General features: G+C 44.3%; 1 protein-coding gene across 5 annotated transcripts in view; it reads left to right on the forward strand.

Moving 5' to 3' along the window:
* RNF32 (ring finger protein 32) overlaps positions 1–24,506 on the forward strand; it is a 567,839-nt gene extending 543,333 nt beyond the window's left edge. For all 5 annotated transcript variants that reach the window (XM_069647959.1, XM_069647960.1, XM_069647962.1 and 2 more), the window contains one exon: positions 22,309–24,506. In XM_069647959.1, coding sequence (XP_069504060.1) covers positions 22,309–22,554 — 246 coding nt within the window. In that variant the 3' untranslated portion in view covers positions 22,555–24,506. The remainder of the gene's footprint in view (positions 1–22,308) is intronic.
* Positions 24,507–26,137: the final 1,631 nt, after the last annotated feature.

Below are 26,137 nucleotides of genomic sequence, written 5' to 3' on the forward strand. Positions count from 1 at the left end.
TTTGTTTAAATAACTATGCCATCCTGAAATATGTTGGGAAGGCTGTTTAGTGGGAGAAAAAAACATTGTAAATGTAGGGGAGGACTGGTCCAAGAGACCCCCCTTGCCTACATCCTCTCCCCAGGTGAGGGCTATGACTCATTGGGCGTCCCCTCATGCCACCCGGGCCCAGGTGGTGGAGGGTTCACCTGCTGAACACATTGCCCACACGTATTGAATTTAGTTAGGCCTCTGAAACCATTTTGTCTGACAAAGATGGTGTGAGCTCAGCGCACTGTAAGCGCGGCCCCCACCCTTGGAGAGTTTCAATTATCCCTGTTGCCGCAGCACCCTGGCAGATCCGCTGTGAGCCCGTTCCCACGAACAAGACGGACATGAGCTAGCATAAGATACTAACACTGTAACATTTCACCTTCCGCAGCACATCGCTGCGCCCAGCATGACCCGGTCAGCGAGGCCTGGGTGATGGGGAGAACTGTAAAATGGTCATCCGATGAAAGCAGAAAAATACCCACATACGAATGCCAAAAACTACCCGTAATACGCGTAGTCTCTCCACAATCACTTCTACTAAAGAAACCTGTAAAGATGTATAATTATTGTAGAAACGCATGTTTATATGACACTAGCAATGAAGGATCCACACTCCTGCAGGTGTGCACAAATAATGAAAAGCATTACGGGGGATAAATCTTTATATGTATCATTGAAAAACGTACACCCTACAGCCCCGCTCCATAACTGAACTAATGCTGCTAGAGTGCCGGGGAGAATGAATGCAACTATACATAAGGCTCGTGTGAAAGACGCGTGCAAATGCGCCAGTCATGTGTGTATATCTAAGCCCTTATATGCCATTACCGCCACGCACGATGGCGGGTCTCGATCGTTATGCTCCCCGAACCACACTACTACCTCACCTAATGCAAATGTATATGCATATAACTAAATGCTGTAGTTGTTAAAATATAATGTAGTAAGGTGCTCAGACTGGCTATATTCGAGAGACATGTAGTTAAGTTGAAATATGCTTTCAAGTGATCCAAATGAGTATTATAAGAATGTTTAAATGTTTATGATGTTCTCACCTAAAGTCGGCAACACACGAGAAAAATACCTTTGTGAATATGTGCAAGGCCATTTCCCCTCCCACCCTGCGAAGTCTGCCAAACCAGATAGCCGAGGCCTGCGCCGCGCTGCTCCACCTCCCCCAACTAGGCTGGAGCCGCTTCAAAGATTTGTAGTCCCCTCTGCACCACCCAAGGCCGCGGCCTGCCACCTGCATTATTTACAACCCAGCAGTAAACCTCCGCTTGAATACACAGATCCAAAGGCGCCCCCTCTTAAACCCCACAACCCACCGGATCACCTTAGACTTATGACCCTGTGCAATGAAGACATCCAATACTGTGGCAACATACAGCGGCCCATTCATAATGACTAACGAGACAGAAAGACATGTACCGCCCGTCCCATGCACGAAGACTTAGCCCCTCGACCTATGGTACCGGTCAACAGGACACTGGTAACCATGCACTGATGAATCACCATCAAACCCCTCACAAGGTGCATTCCTCCTGTGTTGCATTAACCTGTAAAATAACCTATTGATAGATTTACTAAAGGAGATAATATTGCAATGACTGAATGACTGCGGTGTGCATGGCATAGGGCAAAGAAGTCAGGAAAAGACATTCATCTCTGACACTGGCCACAATGGCACAACAACACCGCCCGGATGAACTCAGCCGACCTGCCAGGCCCAGCCCAACCCACGAGGCTGACCAGTGACGTCCTCCAGCCAAGGCCAACCACATCGCAGCAGCACCTATAGCTAGTCATCGCCACCCAATCCCATTAAACTTGTGCCCCCTATAGTATGTAGGTTCTTATGACGTTTCTTGTAAATATATACGCCTGTCTTTGCTATTGTCAGACAGAGCGCTCTCGGAGTTTGCAGAGTTCTTTGCATGCCCTATTCTGATTGATAAACTCCCATTTACGCTCACCCGCACTCTGTCTTGGCCTTATTCCCATCCTGGGAGAGTCCTTCATTGTCTCTCATTGCGGGGAGGATCGTGCTGGTTGGGGACGCTTGCCTTCAGTGGTGACCCCGAAAGCGTGATTTTTATTATTATTTCCTAACCTATAGCTACCGTCCCCTTTTGGCACGAGAATCTCCGGTCGAAAAGGGATACGCACGGTGGGCCGGCTCCAGAAGGCTGCCCGCCAACGGCGACCGGTACGCTTAGAAGTGCGCACTCAACAGACAGAGGGTACGGGATCCCGGTTGAAAAATCCCCTTTGCGAACCGCTCGCCGGAGCCGGGGCTGACTGTTGAGCGGACGGCGACACTGCCTGGACGGACCCAGTTTCGGAGACTATCGGTTCAAGACGGGCACGTGAGTATTGAGTGCGAGCGATCATAAAGGGAGTGGAGGAGAAAATTTAGGACAGGGAACGAGGAGGGGTAGAGAAAAGAGGGGGGGCGCGCAGGTCTACTAAGGACTATCTTAGACTTTCTTTGCTCTTTTCTTTGCATATGGCCATTAGGATTAAGAAGTGAATAAGAGATAAAAGTGACGGGAACCTAGCTCCGAAAGGGGGTGGAAGGCGGCGCTGCATAGCGCTATCTTGACTAGTACTGGGAATATATGAAGAAGTGATAAAAGTGTCTGGCAAAGGGGGACACGGAGAATATATTAGTGACTGCTACTTTTTTCATTCTTTTCTTTAGGGTTGGGGGGGGGAAAACAAAAGTGAGATTAGTCCGAAACCATAGAGATAAAATAAGAGACAGAGAGTCCTACTGTAAGAGTGAAGATCAAACCTGTAAATATATATATATATATATATATATATATATATATATATATATATATATATATATCTGAATAAGACGACAGGGACAGCCGGCCAGGGAGGAAAGGGAGGGCAAATTGAATTGCGCATAGAGTGTTACAGAGAGGTGTGTGCACATTGTATGTATCAGGAGATAATTTGGTGTTGCGGGTGTGTATAAATTGTCATAAAGGTATAGCAATTGAGTGGTCATGGTAAGTGTAGCCGGATAAAGTTTCTTGAAGACAAAAAAGACAAGGTGAAGCGAGCGTGTACGTTTTTGATTTCCGGGTTAATATTGTCAAAATCACTGATAGTTTGCTCTTGTATGTGCCCCCCAAGGAGAATAGAATAGAGACTGTGTACAGCCATTTTTTGTATTGTGCAGGCAGGGGGAAGAGCACAAAGGAGCCCATTATCGAATGTGAAGTAGAAGACGAAAACTCATATTGGTAATACGTTTCCATTGTAATTGGGGACGCACAGAGACACACAAGGACTAGGAAGGCACAAAGATGGGGGCCGAAACACCCTTATCACATAATTGTAAGAACCTACCAGGGTACGCGGAGCGAATTAAGAAATATCATGACCAATGGATAACAGAGCTGAAGGGAGAGGGGTTGCCCCAGATATGGCCCGAGGGGGGGTCATTTGACAAAAGTGTCCTAGATATGGTAGCCACATGCATTTGTTTGAAATACAAGGGGAAGCAGTTGCATAATAGGAGAGAAATATTAGATCTCTGGAGGTTATTTGAAGAGATACCACCGCCTAAAGCACCAGAAGTAAATCCTAACCTACCATCTACCACTAATGACCCACTAACGATACAGAAAGATGCTAAAGAGTTACCAAATGCAGAGCCACCAATAGAGATAATAAATTTGTACCCGATATTGAACAAGCCTGTGCCCGCAGAAGGGTACAGTGACCCCACTTATGTGCCTCCTCCGACAACTACTACACCCCACCGGCCAACGGCGCCCCCGCCATATGAAAGTACAAGGGAGCGAGCCCAGGCAAGTACACAAAGGGTGGACATAGAAAAGCTAACAGATGATTTACAATCAAGACTCTCAATAGCGAAAGATGAGCTCTCAAGGATAAAAGACATATGTGAACAAACCGCACTTAATGCAGCAAGATCAGGGCGCACGTCTAGAGCGCCAAGTGAGAATAGAACACTTGAAGACGGGTGGAAAAAAGGTGAGATACTGTTCAGAATTGAGGAAGAACCGGCACGAATAATCGAAGTAGGGACACGAGAGGGAGGTATTGATAATGAAGAAAGGCCTATAGGGGACAGAGAAGAACTGCTATGTGATATAAGGGACGATTTAGAAGAAAGCGACAGGTTGAGCATGGCAATGGGAGGGGGAAGTGAGGGGGTGGATGGTACATGTTCAATGAGAACACTGGATGATGAGTGGACGGGGCGATTAAGGAACAGGGTGGGAAAAATGGTCTCATTGGGAACAACAGGAGTGAAGGCGGGAACAGATACAGCGGTGAAAGGAAAATTACAGCTCCCACTGATACATAGGGGAGGAGGGAGGCCGAATTACATCCCATGGGCTCAGATGGACAAGGCTAATTTATTAAAGTTATTGCCCCCGTTGTCGGGAGGGGCGAGCAAGTGGATATATGCCTTTGAGAAACACACTGCCGGGGTACCCCTAGCAATAGGAGATGTGAAGAGCTTGCTTGTATCAGCAGTGGGGGATCAGGCTGATAGAGTATGGGTCAAGGCTAGTTTCCCGGGAGTAACATTAGACTGCGATCGCCATGATGGGGCCTCCTTTAACACAGTGCGTGCAAGGGTGTGGGATGCCTTGCGGGAAACGTTCCCAGACACACCAGACCTACAGTCAGTAATGCAGTGTACAATGAATGACGGGGAAGATGCTATGGATTACATTTTTCGGGTCCAAGAGATGTGGAGAGCAGAAACGGGCATGCCATGGTATCCATCGACATCGTTATTTTACTTCATAATAAAAAGGGGGCTCCCAAAAGAGGTGCAAAAAGCGCTCGACAAGATAGCAGGTATTGAAGCAAAAGGATGGCCAGAAATTCAGAGCATAATAGTACACCACTGTAAGAGGATCAAAGAAAGGGAGAAAGAGGTGGCGCAGAAAAGATTGGCAGACGAAGCGAAACTAGTGCAGACAAAGTTGGTGAAGGTCGCAGCAGCAGTAGCCGCGCTCCCACATAACATGGAGGGAGATGAAGAGGAGGAGGGGCTGGTAGCAATACAAGGAAGGATGGCAACTAATTGGGCTGGAGCAGGACAGCGGCAGTGGAACGAGCAGGAGCAAGGCGGAGGACCGCAGTGGCAAGAGTGGACCCCTCGAGGGGGACGAGGTGGGTACAGGGGCCGAAGAGGAGGTGGACCAGGGTACGGAGGAATGGGAGGAAATGGATGGCAAGGACCTAGAGGTGCGCAAGGGAGTTGTTGGAACTGTGGAAGATGGGGACATTACTCTAGGGAATGCAGAAGTAGACCCAACAACGGGTTCCAAGAGGCAGAACATTATGGCCATCCCCATCCGGGGAGCCCATATGGCCTCCCAATGGGACAACAACAACAAAGAAACCCAGGCCAGGGACACAATGAGCAACAACAGGGGCATCAGTATAGAACACAGAACCACCCACAAAACAATGACAATATGCAGTACACACCAGGCAACCCTTTTGCGACAACAGCAAACGGGGCCCCCGCACCAGCCCCCTACAGTGGCGTGTCAGTGGTTTCAGGGAGCGTTTTTAATCAGGGGGGGGAAATGAGACACCCCGCATAGGACAGCCCACATAGAACACTTGCGTGTCCAGTTCTATCCACCACCTACAATGCATCAGAGGAACCATTGGTGGGGGCTCAGATAGGAGACAAGCAGTTCATATTCATGGTGGATTCGGGAGCGGAGAAATCATGCATTAGAGAGGGCTGGTTCCCGTTATCTAACCGGAAGTTAGAGACGCAGGGGTTCTCTGGGGCTGTAATTGAAGTTCCTTACACAGAAGCATTGGATGTAACAGTGGGGGGCAAAACGGTAAAGACACCCTTACTGTATTATGAACACTCACCAATAAATTTACTAGGGAGGGATCTCCTGAGCAAACTCAACATGACCATATCCTTCACTGAAAGAGGTATAGTGTGTTCAACACCCGGAATATGCCCATTACGTGTAATGTTGGTAGTGCAGGCGCACACAACCACACAAGAAATACGAGGTTTGCCGGAAAACGAGGAAATGTTTATTGAGGGACTAAAGACATTGGCCCTCATAGTTCCAGAGCTGAGAAGGATGGATTGGAGGATTCCAGCAGAGTTCCTCTTCCGCCCAATAGTGTGCCCTGACACAGCACCAGGATCAGTGGTATCATTAGATTTGCATGCTGTACAGATATCAGCTAAAAGAATTTATGTGATTGGAATAGATATGGAAGGGTGTGAGTGGCGTACAGTATTGTGTACAAATGCCAATATCGCCCTAAGAGACTTAACAAATGAGGATCTCTTCTCAGATACAGAGGGGGATGGTGAAATAGTAATGGAAATAGCGATGCCCTGTGACATTTTGATTCAGGCCAGGGAAATCCCCGTTCAGCTGATGGCAGTGGTAGGAGCACCGCCGTCATTCTTCGCTGATGACATGAGGCTCGTACCAAATAATTTGTGGACAACAGGCCCCCATGATGTAGGGCTGTTGCATGGAGTACAACCTGTAATAATTAAACTAAAACAGGGAGCAATTCTACCCCGAGTGAAACAGTACCCATTGTCCCGTGAAGCTGAAGAAGGGATAAAAGAGACAATAAATGCACTAGTAGCACAAGGGATCATAGTGCCTTCAAATTCACCATGTAACACATGCATTTACCCAATCAAGAAAGCAAAGGGAGGGTCTTGGAGGATGATACAAGATTTACACCCCTTAAATGATGTAATTCAGAAAGAGTTCCCCTTGGTCCCGAACCCTGCATCAATACTATGTAGCATCCCAAAACAGGCATCACATTTCACGGTGGTTGACTTGAAAAACGCATTTTTCTCCATCCCCCTGGCTGAAGAAAGTAGGTACTTGACAGCATTCACACTAGGGGGAAAGAGATATGAACATTGCAGATTACCACAGGGATACTGCGAGAGCCCGAGCATATTCAACCGCATATTACATGAAGACCTAGGGAACCCATCAGTTGAGAGCACCATACTCGTCTGTGCACAAGACGAAGAGAGATGCAGAAAAGATTCAATAACACTCCTGACTCTATTGGCCAATAAGGGGTACAAAGTGGACAAGGGAAAGCTACAGTACTGTCTGACAGAGGTTCTATACCTGGGACAGCTAATATCAAAAGATGGGAAAAGAATAATCCCTGACAGGGTAGAAGCAATAAGATCAGTAGGAGAACCCACAACAGTAAAAGACATGCACAAATTCCTGGGGATGTGCAACTACTGCCGAGCATGGATATTAGATTATGCGGCATACACCAGACCCCTACTACAAGCACTCAAGGAGGCCCAACAGGAGAACAAAAAACTAGAATGGACGGAGGAGATGAGCGCCTCCTTTAAAGCATTAAAATATTTAATTTCAAGCGCTCCAGTACTCGCAAATCCTGATTATGGACAAGAATTTTACCTGTTCTCACACTGCAAGGGAACACTAATGACAGCTGTATTGACACAGAAGACATCCTTAGGACACAAGCCTTTGGCTTACTATAGTGGCTCTTTAGATGCTGTGATGCAAGGACATTTCGCGTGCGAGCAATCACTCGCTGCAGCCGCGTTCGCAATTGAGAAAAGTGCCACAATAGTAATGGGATGCCCCGTGACATTGTTTGTGGAACATTCTTTATTTGCAATACTTGAAAGGTCAAAAAGCACACTGACAACACAGCGGGCAACCGCTTATGAGATAATATTGTCCAGCGCCAATATCCATGTGGTGAGATGCAAGGCAGTAAACCCAGCAACCTTCATTACAGAAGCATGCACACTAGAGGACATGCGGGAACACGATTGTGCAACGCACAGAGGAGAAAGAGGGGATGACACAGTGGTGTGTGAGAATGCTCTGAGCGAGGGGGAAGTGTACTTCGTAGACGGGTCAGCATCAATTGACATGGACACGGGAGAGAAACATGTGGGTATGGCAGTGGTGAGATTAGAAGACGGTGAGTATGAGACACAAGTGCAATACCGCCTCCCATCACATTACTCCGCACAAGCAGCAGAACTGATTGCACTCATAGAAGCACTACATGCAGCTAAAGGTTGTGCAGTGACAATATACACAGACTCGGCCTACATGACGACAACAGTGCATGGGGGTTTGGCAAGATGGGGGCGGAGGGGGTTTCGACGAGCAGATGGAACTCCAGTGCAGCATGCAGAATTGCTAAAGGAGCTGATTGAGGCCCTGCAAAACCCCACAGCGGTAGCAATAGTGAAGTGCCAAGCACATACATCCAACACAGATGTTGTATCTTTGGGAAACACGGCAGCGGACGCTGCCGCCAAGGAAGCCTCCTACTTTCAGAAATATGAGGCAGGTGAGTACATGCTGCAGCACAAGATAACCGAAGGGCTCCCAGAAGGCTACAATATGATGCCTATATCGCAAATACTAGAATTACAGGACGGAGCTAGTGTAGAGGAAAAATTGATGTGGACCAAACGAGGGTGCAGCAAATCGGCAACAGATTTACTGTGGCGACAAAATAACTCAGGAAAAGTGGTAATGCCAGTAAAATTATTGGAAATTGCGTTTCAACAACTACACTTCCCTGCACACAATACGAAACAACACATCGCAGCAGAGATACAGGAAGAATGGTTCGTGCCCTGTCTTCAGGAGCACATATCTCGGTTAGCACTGGAATGCACAACATGTCAGATATACAATTCAGGAATGACGTTACGTACACTCCGAGGAACAATTCCAAAACCAGTTGGGCCATTCATATCGATTACGCGGACATGGGAGAAAGGTGTAATGGGGCACGTTGCATGATCGTGGTTGTATGCCCATTTTCAAGGTGGGTAGAAGCAGGCCCATGTGCACGACCCGATGCTAAAAGCGCTGCAAAGTTCTTAGTGAGGGAAGTGTTCCCGCGCTGGGGAATTTGTGACGTGATTCGCTCGGACAACGGCACTCACTTTGTAAACGAGCTCTTCAAGGAAGTAACCACATTGTTGGGGATAAAGCATAAATTGTGCTCGATTTATCATCCTCAAAGTAATGGCGTAGTGGAAAAGATGAACGGACTGTTAAAAGGGAGGTTATCAAAACAATGCTTTTCATTAAAAAAGAACTGGATTTACTGTTTGCCCCTTGTGCTATTTGAGCTGAGAAATCAGCCAAGCAAAGACCACCATTTGTCCCCGCATGAAATTGTGACTGGGAGACGAATGCACACAGCACACTCCCCACTGCGCGAACACTCAGATGCACACAGAAGCGCCGCGATACTGGGAGACGAATTCACAGACTATTTGAAGAAATTGACAAGGGCAGCGCGCGCAATATCAAAGCAGCTCTCTCCACCATTCACGCGAGAGGAAGGAAACACAACAGGATCGGTTCCTGAACCTGAACAACAGCTACAGCTGATGCCGGGTGAATTCATATATGTCAGGAGTTTTGTGCGTCGGTGGAATGCACCACGGTTCCATGGCCCATACGAAGTAGTGTTTTGCACGCCCACAGCAGTAAAAGTAAAGGGCCTGAAGTATTGGGTGCATTTGACCGACGTACGAAGGGCATATAGTAATGTGCAGGAAGAGGTGGATGAGGAGGCACAGACAACAGCAAACAGTACAACTGAGCAGAATGTCTGAATATGAACTTATGTGTGTATGACAGTAATACAGATGAATCAAAAAAAAAAAAAGGGGGGGATGTGGTTTTTTCCACTTATGAATGCATATATAAGCAATGATATGATAAAATTGTGGAATGTTTTTTCCCCTGTCTGTGAATACCCTTCCCTGCAACCCTACCCGCTTCCATTCCCCGTCAATATATGATTGGCACTGGTAGTGCCAACAAAATGTTTACATTCATGCACTTAATGCACTTTTATATCTCGAACAGGAACTACCATGGCATCTAACGGGCAGCCTGCAACGGATAGATTTACTAGAGTTAGAGAGTGGTTAACTGAGAAATGCAGATATTCGTATGAATGTGGACTATCAGTGTGTATTACGTTGTTTTTTACACTAATGTTTGGCTTGGTTACATACTGGTTCATAGCGTTCATCTCTATCGAGATGAACGAGGGGGGAGGGACTAACAGCACTACTGTAATTAATGCAACTACGAGTGTAAATACTAAGGAAGGTGACTTCTTGGTATGGGACGGGACTAAACTTGTATGGGGTTACTATACAACACCATCCAATGCTGTCATCTCAAAAAATGAAGAGCTACAGGGTGAAATGCAAAATAACACAGTGTCTCCGCCAAAGATATCTAATTACAATGCTCACAGTTTAAACGACCGAAACCCCTCCGCCATATCCTGGTTGTATAACACCCCTACCAGCCAACCTGCCCCCATAGCCATAGACACATTGTCGGATAACAAAATGGAAGAAAATGAAAGAATGAAAGCAACACATGAAATATTATATGATGATTGGGTAAAGGGGGGCGGGAAGGAGAAAGGGAGGTCTACTGCGTCTATCGCCCATGAAACCGGGAAGTACATTAGGAAAAGAAATAACAGGAGAAAAAGGGGAGCGGACAGGAGGAAGTATGATGAGTATTATGGGTTAGGAATAGATAGAATGGAAGACCCACGATACCCCCACCAGACTAATAAATGGTATGCGGATATGAGTGCAACAGCTAAACAAACAACAAACGAGAGCTGCTATGTCTGCTCCCTCATCCCCCCATGCTTCAGGCACACCCAAGGTATTGTTGCCCAAAGAGTTGCCTATTGTAGATGCCCAATGTCTCCTTCATCTCACGTTATGCAGGATTAAGAACACCTTCCAGGCACATGATGTTACTTTTAGAATGCTGCAGAACGAGAAGACTTGTTACCCAAAAACCGTAGGAGTGATATGTCTGGAAGAACCATTTTTTGTGATACAAGGAACACTTTTTTCGGACAACAAGTGGAAGGATGAAGAAGTACTGTGCAAAGGTGAAGCGCTGAGGGGTGTGGCACCAGAGAAATTGCAATCGATAGAAGAAACGTGCACACCAGTATGGAAGGAACACATTTCAAAACTAACTTGGGTAACAGCCATTGAAAAACCCTTCAAACTGCAGAACGAGATAGACAATGAACTATGTTTTAGAGGAGAGGGAAAAACCCCTATGGGGACAAACAAGAACTGTAACAAGACCCTCACCATCCCAGATCTGAGAAAAGGAACAGCTGCCCTGATGGATACGTATTGGGTATGCGGCAACCAGGCATACCTGCACCTCCCCCAGTCATGGAGTGGCAGCTGCTCAATGGCCACTCTGCACTCGGCCCTAATGGTGATACCAGAAAGCCACATTGATGGAAGCAAAAGAAAACGAGAAAGCACCCAACAAAGCGAGCCCCAGCTGACTGCAGAGTCACAAATCTATGTCTTATCTTCCGGGAGCAAGGAAAAGGTGCTATCCCGAAACAGACAAGCATCAAACTACATATCAAAGGCATCATCGGAGTTGCTGGCGCAGATCCCAGACAGATACCGATTATTCAGCTCGGCAGAGACATTCTTCGCCTCACTCATCCCAAGTATCCAGGCCAGAGCAAATGCAAAATGGCTCCAGATAACACGCTGGGAGCTGATCCAGTTGGCAAAAGACACTGAAGAAGGGTTTAACGTAATAAAAGTGGAACTAAGAGCTTTACGATTGATGACAATGCAAAACAGGTATGTCTTGGACCTGTTGACTGCGATGGATGGAGGTGTTTGCCGAAAAATCGGAACTGCTGCACTTTCGTACCTTCTGAAGACGCCGAAAACGGCTCGCTGTCCCATGTGATTGAAGCAGTACACAATCTAGGAGAAAGGATGAAAATGGAAGGTGGAGCAGGTTCGACAATATCTTCTCCTGGGTTCCCTCATGGCTGGGAATGACTGTGAAATTTTTAATGCCAACTGTGGTGTTCCTCCTCTTTATTTTTTTGCCTGTGCCAGGTGGGTCTTCGATGTTGTGCTAACGCAGTACCTAATGGTTCAATGATGATGGTGACAATGGGCAACACCCGTGGTACAATACAAACTATGCAGGAGGTGCAGGTACAAACCGGAACCGATGACACACCAATGTTTCAACTAGTGCCTAGGTATCATGACAAGGATATCATAGACAAATTGTGGCACACCACCATCAGAGAGCCCCGTATACTAGAATGGTACCAGGAGGTGTGGGTAGACTTGGAAGGAGAGAGCGGATGTATATACCTGACCTGTACCCCAGATGAATATGCTAGGAGGGGAGAGAGCTTAAGGGGGGTGTGCAGAGCCTGGATGCCCATAAAAGGCACACCAGCATGGGATGAGGCAATTATGGACGAAGAAGAGTGTAGGAGATTGAATGAGTTAAAGAATTCGTTACTTAAGTAACGAAAGGGGGGAAATGTAGGGGAGGACTGGTCCAAGAGACCCCCCTTGCCTACATCCTCTCCCCAGGTGAGGGCTATGACTCATTGGGCGTCCCCTCATGCCACCCGGGCCCAGGTGGTGGAGGGTTCACCTGCTGAACACATTGCCCACACGTATTGAATTTAGTTAGGCCTCTGAAACCATTTTGTCTGACAAAGATGGTGTGAGCTCAGCGCACTGTAAGCGCGGCCCCCACCCTTGGAGAGTTTCAATTATCCCTGTTGCCGCAGCACCCTGGCAGATCCGCTGTGAGCCCGTTCCCACGAACAAGACGGACATGAGCTAGCATAAGATACTAACACTGTCACATTTCACCTTCCGCAGCACATCGCTGCGCTCAGCATGACCCGGTCAGCGAGGCCTGGGTGATGGGGAGAACTGTAAAATGGTCATCCGATGAAAGCAGAAAAATACCCACATACGAATGCCAAAAACTACCCGTAATACGCGTAGTCTCTCCACAATCACTTCTACTAAAGAAACCTGTAAAGATGTATAATTATTGTAGAAACGCATGTTTATATGACACTAGCAATGAAGGATCCACACTCCTGCAGGTGTGCACAAATAATGAAAAGCATTACGGGGGATAAATCTTTATATGTATCATTGAAAAACGTACACCCCACAGCCCCGCGCCATAACTGAACTAATGTTGCTAGAGTGCCGGGGAGAATGAATGCAACTATACATAAGGCTCGTGTGAAAGACGCGTGCAAATGCGCCAGTCATGTGTGTATATCTAAGCCCTTATATGCCATTACCGCCACGCACGATGGCGGGTCTCGATCGTTATGCTCCCCGAACCACACTACTACCTCACCTAATGCAAATGTATATGCATATAACTAAATGCTGTAGTTGTTAAAATATAATGTACTAGTAAGGTGCTCAGACTGGCTATATTCGAGAGACATGTAGTTAAGTTGAAATGTATGCTTTCAAGTGATCCAAATGAGTATTATAAGAATGTTTAAATGTTTATGATGTTCTCACCTAAAGTCGGCAACACACGAGAAAAATACCTTTGTGAATATGTGCAAGGCCATTTCCCCTCCCACCCTGCGAAGTCTGCCAAACCAGAGAGCCGAGGCCTGCGCCGCGCTGCTCCACCTCCCCCAACTAGGCTGGAGCCGCTTCAAAGATTTGTAGTCCCCACTGCACCACCCAAGGCCGCGGCCTGCCACCTGCATTATTTACAACCCAGCAGTAAACCTCCGCTTGAATACACAGATCCAAAGGCGCCCCCTCTTAAACCTCACAACCCACCGGATCACCTTAGACTTATGACCCTGTGCAATGAAGACATCCAATACTGTGGCAACATACAGCGGCCCATTCATAATGACTTCTAACGAGACAGAAAGACAGAAAGACATGTACTGCCCGTCCCATGCACGAAGACTTAGCCCCTCGACCTATGGTACCGGTCAACAGGACACTGGTAAGCATGCACTGATGAATCACCATCAAATCCCTCACAAGGTGCATTCCTTCTGTGTTGCATTAACCTGTAGAATAACCTATTGATAGATTTACTAAAGGAGATAATATTGCAATGACTGAATGACTGCGGTGTGCATGGCATAGGGCAAAGAAGTCAGGAAAAGACATTCATCTCTGACACTGGCCACAATGGCACAACAACAACACCGCCCGGATGAACTCAGCCGACCTGCCAGGCCCAGCCCAACCCACGAGGCTGACCAGTGACGTCCTCCAGCCAAGGCCAACCACATTGCAGCAGCACCTATAGCTAGTCATCGCCACCCAATCCCATTGAACTTGTGCCCCTATAGTATGTAGGTTCTTATGACGTTTCTTGTAAATATATACGCCTGTCTTTGCTATTGTCAGACAGAGCGCTCTCGGAGTTTGCAGAGTTCTTTGCATGCCCTATTCTGATTGATAAACTCCCATTTACGCTCACCCGCACTCTGTCTTGGCCGTATTCCCATCCTGGGAGAGTCCTTCATTGTCTCTCATTGCGGGGAGGATCGTGCTGGTTGGGGACGCTTGCCTTCATGGACCGTGACAATGTTTTTTCACTGATAATATCACAAAGAACCTATTTGTTTGGCTGGAGGGCTACTATTTTCTCAAACACTTAACCAATGACTGATAGGATTACTAAGGGGCGGTAGTTGTCCGGTTTGCAGTCTTGTCGCTTACCTCTTTCCGCTTCCACATAAGGTTGCTGGATTGCCGTGAATTGAACAAATTCGAAATGTTTGAGGGAGAAAAAAACCAAAAGTCATTTGAACAAAAATGACTTGTCGGTTTTCACTCCCTCAAACTTCTGACAACCCACTGCCCCCACCCATTTACTTACCTATTGGTGGCACACCTTCTTGTGGGCCGCCGTCTCTTGCTTCCCTCTGTGACGCTGGTTCCCTTCACTTACATGAATGAGAGCCGGCGCTACAGGGTCCTCCTTTTCTTTTTCTTTCTTCATATTTTATAGCCCTGCAACCCCCGATGGTATTATGGTGAACAATGGTGCGGTGGGCACCCCCGCGACCCTTGTTCACTATAATGACACCATATGGCGTATTTATTCGAAATTATCGGCTGTAGTAATTTTCCTACAGCCGATTTTTGAATAGATCTCCCATTCTTTTTTTGTATTCGATTTAATCTCACAATTCCAAGGTTGCCTGCTCATTGCTGCTCTGTGACGCCAGCACTCCCTTCTTTAGTCACCCCACCATGTTGCTCCTCCTGGCCCATCCTTCCTCCCCCAGCACCCACCCAGTATTTTGCCCCCAATGATGGTGACAACAGGTATTCCCTTGTTCCTAATGCACCTGTTGTACTCTGCCCCCACTGCCATCCATCAAAACCTGCCTCACCCACTCAGCCTTTACCATGTCTCCATTCAGCTATCTGTAGCCCCCTGGCGTTATTGTGAACTTCAGTGTTGTCATGCAGTCTTGTACTCACACTGTCTGTAAAGGGTGACCTTTGCTAGGAGCACAAGACATTAAAACGAGTATTCCCAGTCTAATTGGTCAATTGTGGGTATTTCCTGCAGTTGAAGAATGTTGCTAGTTTTCTGGGCATCATGGAAGAGGCCTTAAGAAGGAGGGAGGTGTTGATGACTTGTAGGAGCACAGTGAGTGTTTCTTCTGTGATAGCTTGCATCATGGAGGTGGGATGGCTTCCCACCTTTCTTAAATGGCACTGCTATACTGTGGCTCATCTATGCAGATGACCTTGTGATATTAGACAAAACAAAAATAGGCCCGCAAATACGGTTACACAGCTCCGATCAGTATATTCAAACCAACAGTATGAAGATTAATATTGGAAAGTCACAGGTCATGTAATTCTCCGGAACTCGAAAACGCAAACAGAAACCCCTTGCACTATTCTTACACGCTGCGCGACTCACTGTAAAGTCTTACAAATATCTGGGAATTTGTTTGAACTATGCCATTGGAGAACAAGAATGGGCTAACGTTCTATGAGAGAAAACATCATTGGCCAGACAAGCTGTTATACTACACAAAACATTTGGAAAATTCTCTCTGGCCCCATTACAAATTTTCTATCGGCAGAAAGCAATCCCAATTCTGAGCTATGGAGCTGAAACCATCCTGAACCTACCTCATGAAATTTGGGACAAGCTTGAAGGCCTGTTTTGGCATTGCCTAAATCATTTCCAATAGCGAGAATACGTTTTGAAAACTGGTTTGCAATCAATCCATTCTCTAATTCTATGGAAATCCTTAGATCTGTACCAGAAAACCATCAGTGATGATGATATTCCTGCAATGGAAATATTAAAAACGAGGCCAATTATTGCAACCAATTCGACTATAAACAAATGGAAACTTAGCTGTGAACACTGGATTGATGCTTTGGAAAGCTCAGCAGATACTTTAAAACAAAATCCGATGGCTATAAAAAGAAAATTCAAGACTACGATTGGATACGGATACAGACCCAGAAGGCAACATACAGAATGTCTATTAATTGTACTATCGAAGAACGAAAACTTAATCAACTGCCTCCATACCTGCAACATTTCCGTCACCAAAACTTTGATCTTTTTCTTCACTTTAGATTGAACCTGCTACCCACGCGAGAATTACGAGGCCAAATTAAACAACTAGGCGAATTGCCGAACAACTGTCGATTCTGCCTCAACACCGAAATAGTTGAAACTTTATATCATTTACTTATTGAGTGCAAAGCTTTAGCTTCAATTAGATCAAAATACACACAAAAATATTCACAAATCATAGTGTTGCTTATACCAGAAGACTGTTGGAACTCTATTTTACTAGGCAAAGAAACAACCTTTATCTTTGTAGTACTTCAATTTTGGCTGGAATTGTCGACTCTTATACCAGAGTAACTCCAAAAGACTGTACAATACGCTTTGCAATGAAATGGTAAACTGAAGGTGATAATAATTTTCATTATTATGTTAAGAGATCTTGTTTTATTTCTCTCTTAGCTAAGATGGTAACAATGAAAACAGTTTCTAATGAACTCATTTGCAAAAATAAAAAAATAAAAAGATAATAGAGGTGGGATGGCTGTAATCTTTGTAGTTGGTGACTTTGAAAGTTACAAGTATTTTTATTCGTTTTTCTGGGTGATTGTTCTGAACTTGGGCCATCTTCAGGTGCCTTTGTGGAGGGAGAATGCTGGGGATGAAAAAGCCTACAGGATGTCCGATTGGCCTATTTTGTCTGTGAAAAATTGTCATTGATGTTGCATTGGTCTGTCTATTCGAATATTGCCTTTGGATATTAAAAAATCCACCCAAAAAACAGGTCTCCTTCCTTTGCACATTCATACAATCATCCGCATGTGTGGAAAAGCTGCCACTTCGCCTCTTATTTACAGCACAACATTATGGGGCAGGTCTACACCAAATTTTTAAATCCAGTTGGGTTTAAAGATTTACCAAATGTATGCAAATCTTTCCACAGAAACTAATTATATTCAAAGTATACTTATTCGTAGAGAATATCATGAGGGGATTTAAAAATGTGATGGGTCCAAGAGCACATCCCCACTTATATGTAGGGTCACACTATCTTCCTTATGCTGTATACCAATCTGATTGTAAGGTCACCTAACTCAACCTAACTGTGCGAAACATCCTGATTCGATTTACTTATGTATGGTGATCTGGATTTATTCAGTATTTGGTATTTTTTTTAGCTATACTGGTAATTTAATATTCTAAATGGTTCTATGTGATTTCATTATCCACATTTACTGTGTGGTCTCCTAGTACGACTTTTGTATGTACAATCATTTTAATGGGGGGGTCCACTCCATGCCCCCTTCCCTCCCCCTGCCTTACCCATTCCCATACTAGAGTCGATCTAGAAGACCACACAGTAAATGTGGTATTTGAAATCACTGTATGCAGTGCTAAATATTGACTGATTTAATCATAGATAAATTAGTAGTGTTGCAAGAGCCTGTGCTGCCTACTGTTTTGAGTCTGACGCTGGGGCCCATCAGCCCAAAAGCATGAAACATCCTGCCAGTGTATCTAAATAAGACCCCTTTTGAAATTCAGGACAGCTCTGAAAACGACCCTTTTCAAACAAGCCATCCCACAGTAAGCAAGACATTCCCTTAGCCGCTATATATATATATATATATATATATATATATATATATATATATATGCACGTGGGTTTAATAAAGAGCATACTTTAGGTATCTTGGCACTGTTGGAGAAAAAAAGTCAGAGAATCCGATTCTGTGTATTGCCATATCACAATAAATGTTAATTTGTAGCAACCTCTTGGAATAGTAATGTTTTAAGAGGATTCTGAAAACGCTGAAGACTGTGTTAATTATGTAGTGTTACCGGAAGAATGTTCCAAAGTTTAACAGCCATGACAGCTAAGGATCTTCCATCAATCGTTTCCTTCCTCTACCTTGATTCGACAAACATACATGCTGAATCTGATCTAAAGGTTCATGAAGGAAGATAACGATTTAGTAAACAAGAAATTGGTACTGCGTTCATAGAGAACTACATGAACTAGGCACATTGATTTAAACATATTGGGCCTCATTACGACTTTGGAGGTATCCATGGCGCTATTGGCGCCATGGCTGCCTCCAAAACCGTGTCCGGGTTCCCTGAATGGGGAAATACCGGGCCATTCCGAGTACGGAGGGCCCGGTATTTCCCCATTCGGGGAACCCAGACCCAGACCTTCCCCGTTCCCATTCGAGCCCCCATAGGGCTCAAGCGGAATGGGGAGGGAGCTAACAATGGGCCCATTACAAGAGGGCCAGTTGTTAGCTCACTGGTTCCCTCGCAGGACCCGCTATGGACGTCTGGATAAACCAGACGTCCACATCGGGTCCCGCGAGGGAACCTCGTAATAGTGCAGAATGCGTTTAACAGCGCCGGCACCATTATCGGCGCTGTTAAACGCATTACGCACAACTTGTAATGAGGCCCATTGTGTCATTTGACGGAAAGCCAGTGTATCAATGGCAGGTCAACAGTAATATGTTCAAACTTACACAGCTTGGCCACCTTGTTCTGTACTTTCTGCAGCGGAGTTAACAGTTTGACTGATAAACCCAGTTATATACTATTTTCAAAATCCATGTGGGCCGAAGTAAAAGCATTAATACCGGTCATTCATTGTCGGCCATTTAAATTTTTCGGGTAAATTAACCAAATTTTAGATACTTATGCCCTTTGTTGCTTTCAAGTAAGCTCTGCATTTATAAGAATATCCAGTTTCCTTAGCTTCGGAGCAGAATGTAGCGTCACATGTGTAGAAATTTACATTAACTGCCAATACCTGTTACCTTTGTATTAATCATTAAGGATTTGAGCTCCATCCATGTCTTAATAAAGGTGTGACAATCTCTCACAATGCTTTCTATTACCATATACTTTAAATAAAATCTGGGAATCCTCAGTATAGTGTAGTAATGGAGAGTGGTCTTCTGTATTATGTTAGCCAATGATTGGAGGACATTGACCCTGTTTCCTTTACATAATAGTTGTACACAGGCACCTGAAACACGATTGAATGTCGTCCTGTGAAATGTCTGCTCTTTATCCTATGTACCTCAAACTTCTGTTTTCCACCCTACTCTCTTACTGTGCCACCTTCCGCTTGCTCCATCCCTTTTGGCACAAACGCAGATTAGTTTGCCTGTGGCCTATTATAAAAAACAGTACATCAGTAGACAAATATTACCTTTGTCCTTAAACAGCAAATATCATTTGTTCATCTCGCAAGTTATCACTGCAGCCTTTAACGTAGTTCAAGAAGGCCATCGTATTACAACATTTAAAGTTAATTAGAAAAGGGATATTCCAAAGATGAAAAATTGTGATTAAAGTCGGATTCGGTTTAGTTAAGCTCATGCCAAAAAATAATTCAATCACCCTTTAGATACCTGGAGATGCAACTTGCAAACCCTAAAACAGTGTTCCGGCTGGCCACTTTCTTAGAAAGGCTGGTTAGTAAAATTAAGGGTAATACTTCTTGTTCTCCATGAGGCTCTGCCTCTTGTTGGCAAACATAAACTCTACAGTTTTTGATTTCACTTTCATTTCCACTTATGTTTACCCAGATTTATCTAACACCAATTCTCAGTCAAAGTAACCTGCACATAATGGTTTTCTTGTCCAATATGTCCATCTGTACTGTTGCAATTTCATAGTTTGCTGGGCTCTTCCTAGACTCCGACTTCGCCCCTTTTATTTCCCATTGGTATTGGTCCCTTACATTAACTCAGTTGAAGATCTATGCCAATAACTTCCTGTGATCTTAGAATTCATGGACCTTGTTCTAGTAGTTGGTTTCCTCTAGGAAATGGCATCCTTTAAAAGAGATAAGTCTGTTGTGCTATGATTCGCTTAAGTACAATGCTAATACCATAGGTTATGACTTTGAGTCGTTATAATGCTGACCTTGTTAACAAACAAAACAAAGAAATGCTAGTAAGGGTAATGATGGTGGAGTTTAAGCTACAGATTATTTCCGGTTTGCAGGTAATTAATTTAGTGAAATCGCACTATATTTATCTGAGGCTATCCTCTATTTTTAACAAAAGTATGCTTGGGCAAGTATTATTCCCCCAAAAAATATTCTTTCTTACTTGTACTCATGGAAATGCGATATACACAAGTTGGGAAGTTATATTGGTAAGCATGCAATTAATTCACAATTATATTTGATTGTTTCATTTGTAAACTCTCTGGTCTGATATATATTTTTTTCTGGGTATCATTCCTTTTTTTAAGCAACCATCGAAGTAACTATTTATTTATAATAATTATTTTAGTAAGAGGATTTGAGTTCCCCTCCTCAAGAGGTTTCACAGACCCGAAACGTATAGAAGTTTGATTTTATTGACTCCCACCCCATCCTTAATCCCCATGGTGGAAAGAAAATGTACAATAATTGTTAACCACTTAGTTGATGAAAAAGATGTCAAGTTTAAACTCGAATCATCAGGAGCTGTATGCCTATATGTGTACATGATGTTTAATATGTTTCTTTGTACAATTTATTAAAATAGTATACATGTGTATCAGCATTTTTGAGTAGTCTTATTTGGGGACACCCAACTATTAAAGCGTGCAGGGGAGAGCCACAAGATATCCGTGTTGGGCAACATTGTTTTTTGTTGTTGATGATGATGATGGAATGGTATATATTAGTGATGGGGCGAGCACACTTATTCGTACAGAGGCAGCTGTTCCTACTGTATCACTCCTAATGCAAAACTCTCATCTCCCAACCCACGCTATTAACAGTGGTAGTTGCCTTTGCCCCTTCACGAAGATAGATACTCCAACCATCTAATTTAGCGAGACACTTTTTATTGATGTTAAGACTTTGCAAAGAGTCCAGTGTTTACAAAGACCATGGTGAGATTCCAGTTTGGTAAGTAAAGTGGGGCATTGGTATGGAACACAATCTAGACCTGAGCTCATATGGTTAATTAGACTGCTATTGAATATGCCACTGCCCTGAAATCCAGTGTGAAAGGCTTGAACTTGTAGGCTCAGTAAACGATATGCAATATTGAAGTTTAATTATGTGTCAGATGTTGAGATATTATACTGATCAACAGCAGTGGCCCAGCGAGTTAAGTTCAAGTCACTGTGTATTGTCCACCGAGCAATCCAGGGCCTAGGTGCTGAGTTTCTTCAAACCAAATTTGTCCGTTATATCCCGGAACGCAACCTTCGTTCCCTGAACACCAATCTCTTGGTGGTTCCTAAGTATAACCGGGAAACACTCGGTGGCAGAGCCTTTTCCATTGCTGCGGCAAGGCTGTGGAACACCCTCCCACTGCCACTCAAGTCTATCTCCAACCATCTGGCTTTCAGGAAAGCCCTGAAAACTACTTTATTTTAGCTCTCTGACTATTACTGTGCTTCCTGTTTGATAGCTTCCTCACCAGCGCCGTGATGCCCTAGGGCGACCGTGCGCTGTACAAGTTCAGGTAACATAACATAACATAACATTAGATGGTTGGGATGTTGGTAGAACACGTCTTTCTGTAATCGAAGCTCTACTTGGCAGCGTATATGCACCTGCCATATTGGTGAGAATAATGGTTGTTGCATGCTAATATCTTAGCATATTGAATGGCAAAAAGTAAAGACAGTTTTGTTTTAGTGAGATTTTTGCTTGTTTTGTATATGGAAATCCGCATATTAAATAATGATCTGCTTTGCTAAATTGATTAAAAATATCTGCTATTTCCTCAACGATACATAGATGTAGTATTTGCAAAATATCAAATGCAAGCTTATCACTGATCTTTTTTTCTTTTCATTCTCCTTTTAGGCCTTACGACAAGAGATATCTGACTGTCCCATTTGTATTATGCCACTGTGTCACACAAGTCATTTTCAAAGGTCTCAACCACATGGGAAAATCCACCACCAGAGTTCACGCCAGGCTGTCATATTGTCCTGTTCACATATGTTTCATCACGCTTGCCTGCAGGCCTTTGAAGAGTTTTGTTTAGGAGAAAAGCACATTTGTCCATTGTGTCGATCTTATTACCAAAAGAAAATTCTTACATGCTAGTGATTTTTATACTTGTACCGGGACAAATTGCACATGCAAAATTCCTATCTACAGTAGTGCTTTTTTACTTTTACGCAATGTATGAGCATTTCCTGGCCACGTATAGTCTCCTTCCATCTTAAAAAATGACATCTAATGTATGGCAGGAGTTGTGAGGCATCGTACCCAGCGAAGTTACCTTTAATTGCAAAATATCAAACAATAAATAGAACCAGAAATAGGAGGGCAAAGTAGTATCTGCAACATGCATTTTCATTTATAGAGACTCACTGATATTCAATTATTTTCAATGGCTTCAAGATAAAACCATAGCATGAAGGTTTATTGCAGAAAGTGGTCATTCCATCTAATGCCTAAACCATACCAAATACGTGTTGGCATCCAAAGAGCTGTGCCAAATTTAAGTAGCATATTAGAAACCTTTATGTCCAAAACCAAAATAAGAGATCATATTTGTAAAAATGCAATACATTTTTTTAATTTTTTTTTTTTGGGTGTGCCAGCTTTTCCGGTTATTTCAAGCCCTCTTGTGAGCCACAAGCCCACCGCCCCACCCCATACATTCTTCCTTCACCCCCCATGACCTGTCTCCCTCTGCCCACACCAGATCCACTACCCCTGTGCCCACTTCCTCTCTGCTGCTCTTTTGGGGTTCGTAGTTGAGTCCCCACCTTCCATTTCCATGGCAACCAGTCACTTCTTCCTCTCTCCGCACGCTGTAGGCTGCCGTGGCCCATGTTTTTTTGTTTTTTTTAATTGCTATTAGCATACCATGGGTTTGCCCATTGGGTGCTAATAGCATTCTGTGGTTTCACCGACCAAAAACAGCACAGGGGCCAGGCTATAATCTGGGCCCTGGGCTGTTAATGGCTGGTAAAGCCCCCCTAACAGGTGAATATTTGTATAATATGAATCAGTAATTAAGCAAAACTTGCAGTGCACAAATAGAGCCCATGTAATATGAGGTGGGTAATGTTGAAGCAGGCACATTCACTCAAGTTACGCACACCCGATTTATTCTAGCTGTAACTGAGATGTCGGATATTCGGCGAAGGAAACGCTGTTTGTTTATGCATGGTTCATCATCTCCACTAATACTGTAATAAATGGCTACCAAATTGTCAGTAGCTAGTCATGCTCAAGCTTGATACGTGGAGATGCATGGAATCTACAACAAGATGGGAGCAGAGGCTCAATTGTTTGTGGTCTCCTTAACATAATGAGCATTTTATGGCTCAGAGTTGGGCACTTTACTGTTAAATGATGGAAAGATGCTGGGCAGGGAAATAGAATAAGGGACATGTTCCTCTGCACATTGGCTTGCGCGTGCTTCATGTAATGATGTGCAGTTTCTTTCCTTCAAAGGAGGTACTTTTCTTGAAGCATACACATGTACCCCTACATTGGCAAACACGTGTCTTAAAGTTTTCACCTTTAAGAGCATGCACTGGTGCTTTAAGAACGACCACCCTTTTAAATTAGTAAACTTGTATGACAATGTTGTGATTGAAAGTCTACAAATGTTCTTTTGTATAACAAGATCCATGTTCGCCATTTTATTCTGCTCCCAACATGATATACTCTGACATGGAATCAGAATGAAGGTGCTCTAGTACTTAAATTAGCACATCAAGGGCCAGATTACAGAAACCTTTTGCACCAGTGCAAGTGCACATTTGAATGGTATCAGCACTAGGGCAGAGTTTGTCCTAGTGCAAAAAACATTGGGGCCATATTACAAAGCATTTGCACCATGACAATTGCAACTTTGCATGGTATTAGTATCCCTGAAATAACCTCAAATTGATGGACTGATTGATACACATTATGGTGTCCTAACATGCAGTCCTGATTCCCGATGATATGTAGTTGTATAATTATGTGTACCAGATGTTTGAGCCAAGTGTTTTCTCTACTAAATGCGAACGAAATATAAAATTAATGAAACTCAACTTGGTAGGTTGTTATGGACATTTTGCTATGTAAAACCAAATAAGATTGCAGTTTTATTTTATTTTGATTTTATTTGAAGTTTTGTAACATGCCAGATTACAGTCATGGCTGCTTAAAAGTGCATGAGAATGTGTGGGGAGGGAGGAAAGAGGGTGCACATCATCAGTCACAATGCAAGCCAGCATATTCATGATCAACATCATAGTCTACTTAAATACAGTGTTCACAAACAATCAAAAGAAAATATTTACAGCGCAATGCACAGCCTATGGGGATTATATACAAACAGCCATTCCCTTTTAAAATGTTATATTTACATTGTAACAAGAACATTCCGACAACAAATCCACAAGAGATGGTAATTACATCTTCAAGTGTACCCGCGCCCCCCACCCACCCATCCTTCCTGTGTCAATTTCTTGGGCCTTTTATCGTTAGATTCTGCCCTTATTTCTATCAGTAGGCGATTCCACTTTTTTAATCCGACTATTGCAGGGGCACAACCTCCATGCTGATTCCTTCTGAAGCCTGAACTAGAGATTACATTGGGATTGTCATATCGCAGATTTCTCCTGTGTTTATATGCTTAAACTAAGTTCCAAGGTTAACTGCTGAACCCATATGCATGCATAATTATTTGCCGACTCCATACCCTCACCCGGAATAATTTGTCTCACACATTGTTGTAAAGTGTTGGCAATAAAAGGCCGTAGGTTTTTATTTTACAGATATGGTTATGGAGATAACAATAATCACATATAATCTTAGTAACATACTTTTGGGCACCGGGTTTTGGGGTTACCCCCTCTAGCCCGTGCCCGCCTTCTCATGTTCCACGACTTGCTGTGGGCACCGTACAGTGCCTTGTACTTCTTTTCCTTTGTTCTTCTCCCTTATTTGTAGGGTGGGAGGGATTTATGGTAAAGAAGCAAAGGTTTGGAAGGCACTGAGTAAAAAGTGCACCTCCTGTGCGTTTGGGTCCCCGTTCAGAGTCCACAAACTGTTTGTGTTTTCTCAGAGCATGCCGCTCTGTATTTATAAGACCCAGGGGAGCCCTGGGTCTTTGATATGTATAGTAGTGAGGGCTGTTGTGTTCCAGCCCCCAGCCGGATAGCCGACTGTCTGGCCCCCTAGGGGGGTGCAGGTCTTTGAACCTGATCCCTGCCTGACTGTTGGTTTCCTTAGGTGCTTAGCACCTTGCTGTATGGAGGAAGGGTGAAATGATTGTTCACACCTCACCCTTCCTCAGCTTTACGTTGCACAGACTGCGTGTCTCTAAGGCTTGGGGGAAGGAGAGGAGTAGAGAGGGTAAGAGGCTGGGCTGCCCCTCTCCAGGCCTGCTGATGGTAACAGCAGTTACCCTGCCTCGCTTTGGGCGGCCCTGCAGCATTGCCCATAACTGCTGAACCCATATGCATGCATAATTATTTGCCGACCCCATACCCTCACCCGGAATAATTTGGCTCACACATTGTTGTCAAGTGTTGGCAATAAAAGGCTGTAGGTGTTTATTGTACAGATATGGTTATGGCGATAACAATAATCACATATCATCTTAGTAACATACTTTTGGGCACCGGGTCTTGGGGTTACCCCCTCTGGCCTGTGCCGCCACACGTGGGCAGGTTGG

Source organism: Ambystoma mexicanum, chromosome 2q (assembly GCF_040938575.1).
Source record: "Ambystoma mexicanum isolate Mex_15411 chromosome 2q, UKY_AmexF1_1, whole genome shotgun sequence".
NCBI classification, from domain to species: Eukaryota; Metazoa; Chordata; class Amphibia; order Caudata; family Ambystomatidae; genus Ambystoma; species Ambystoma mexicanum.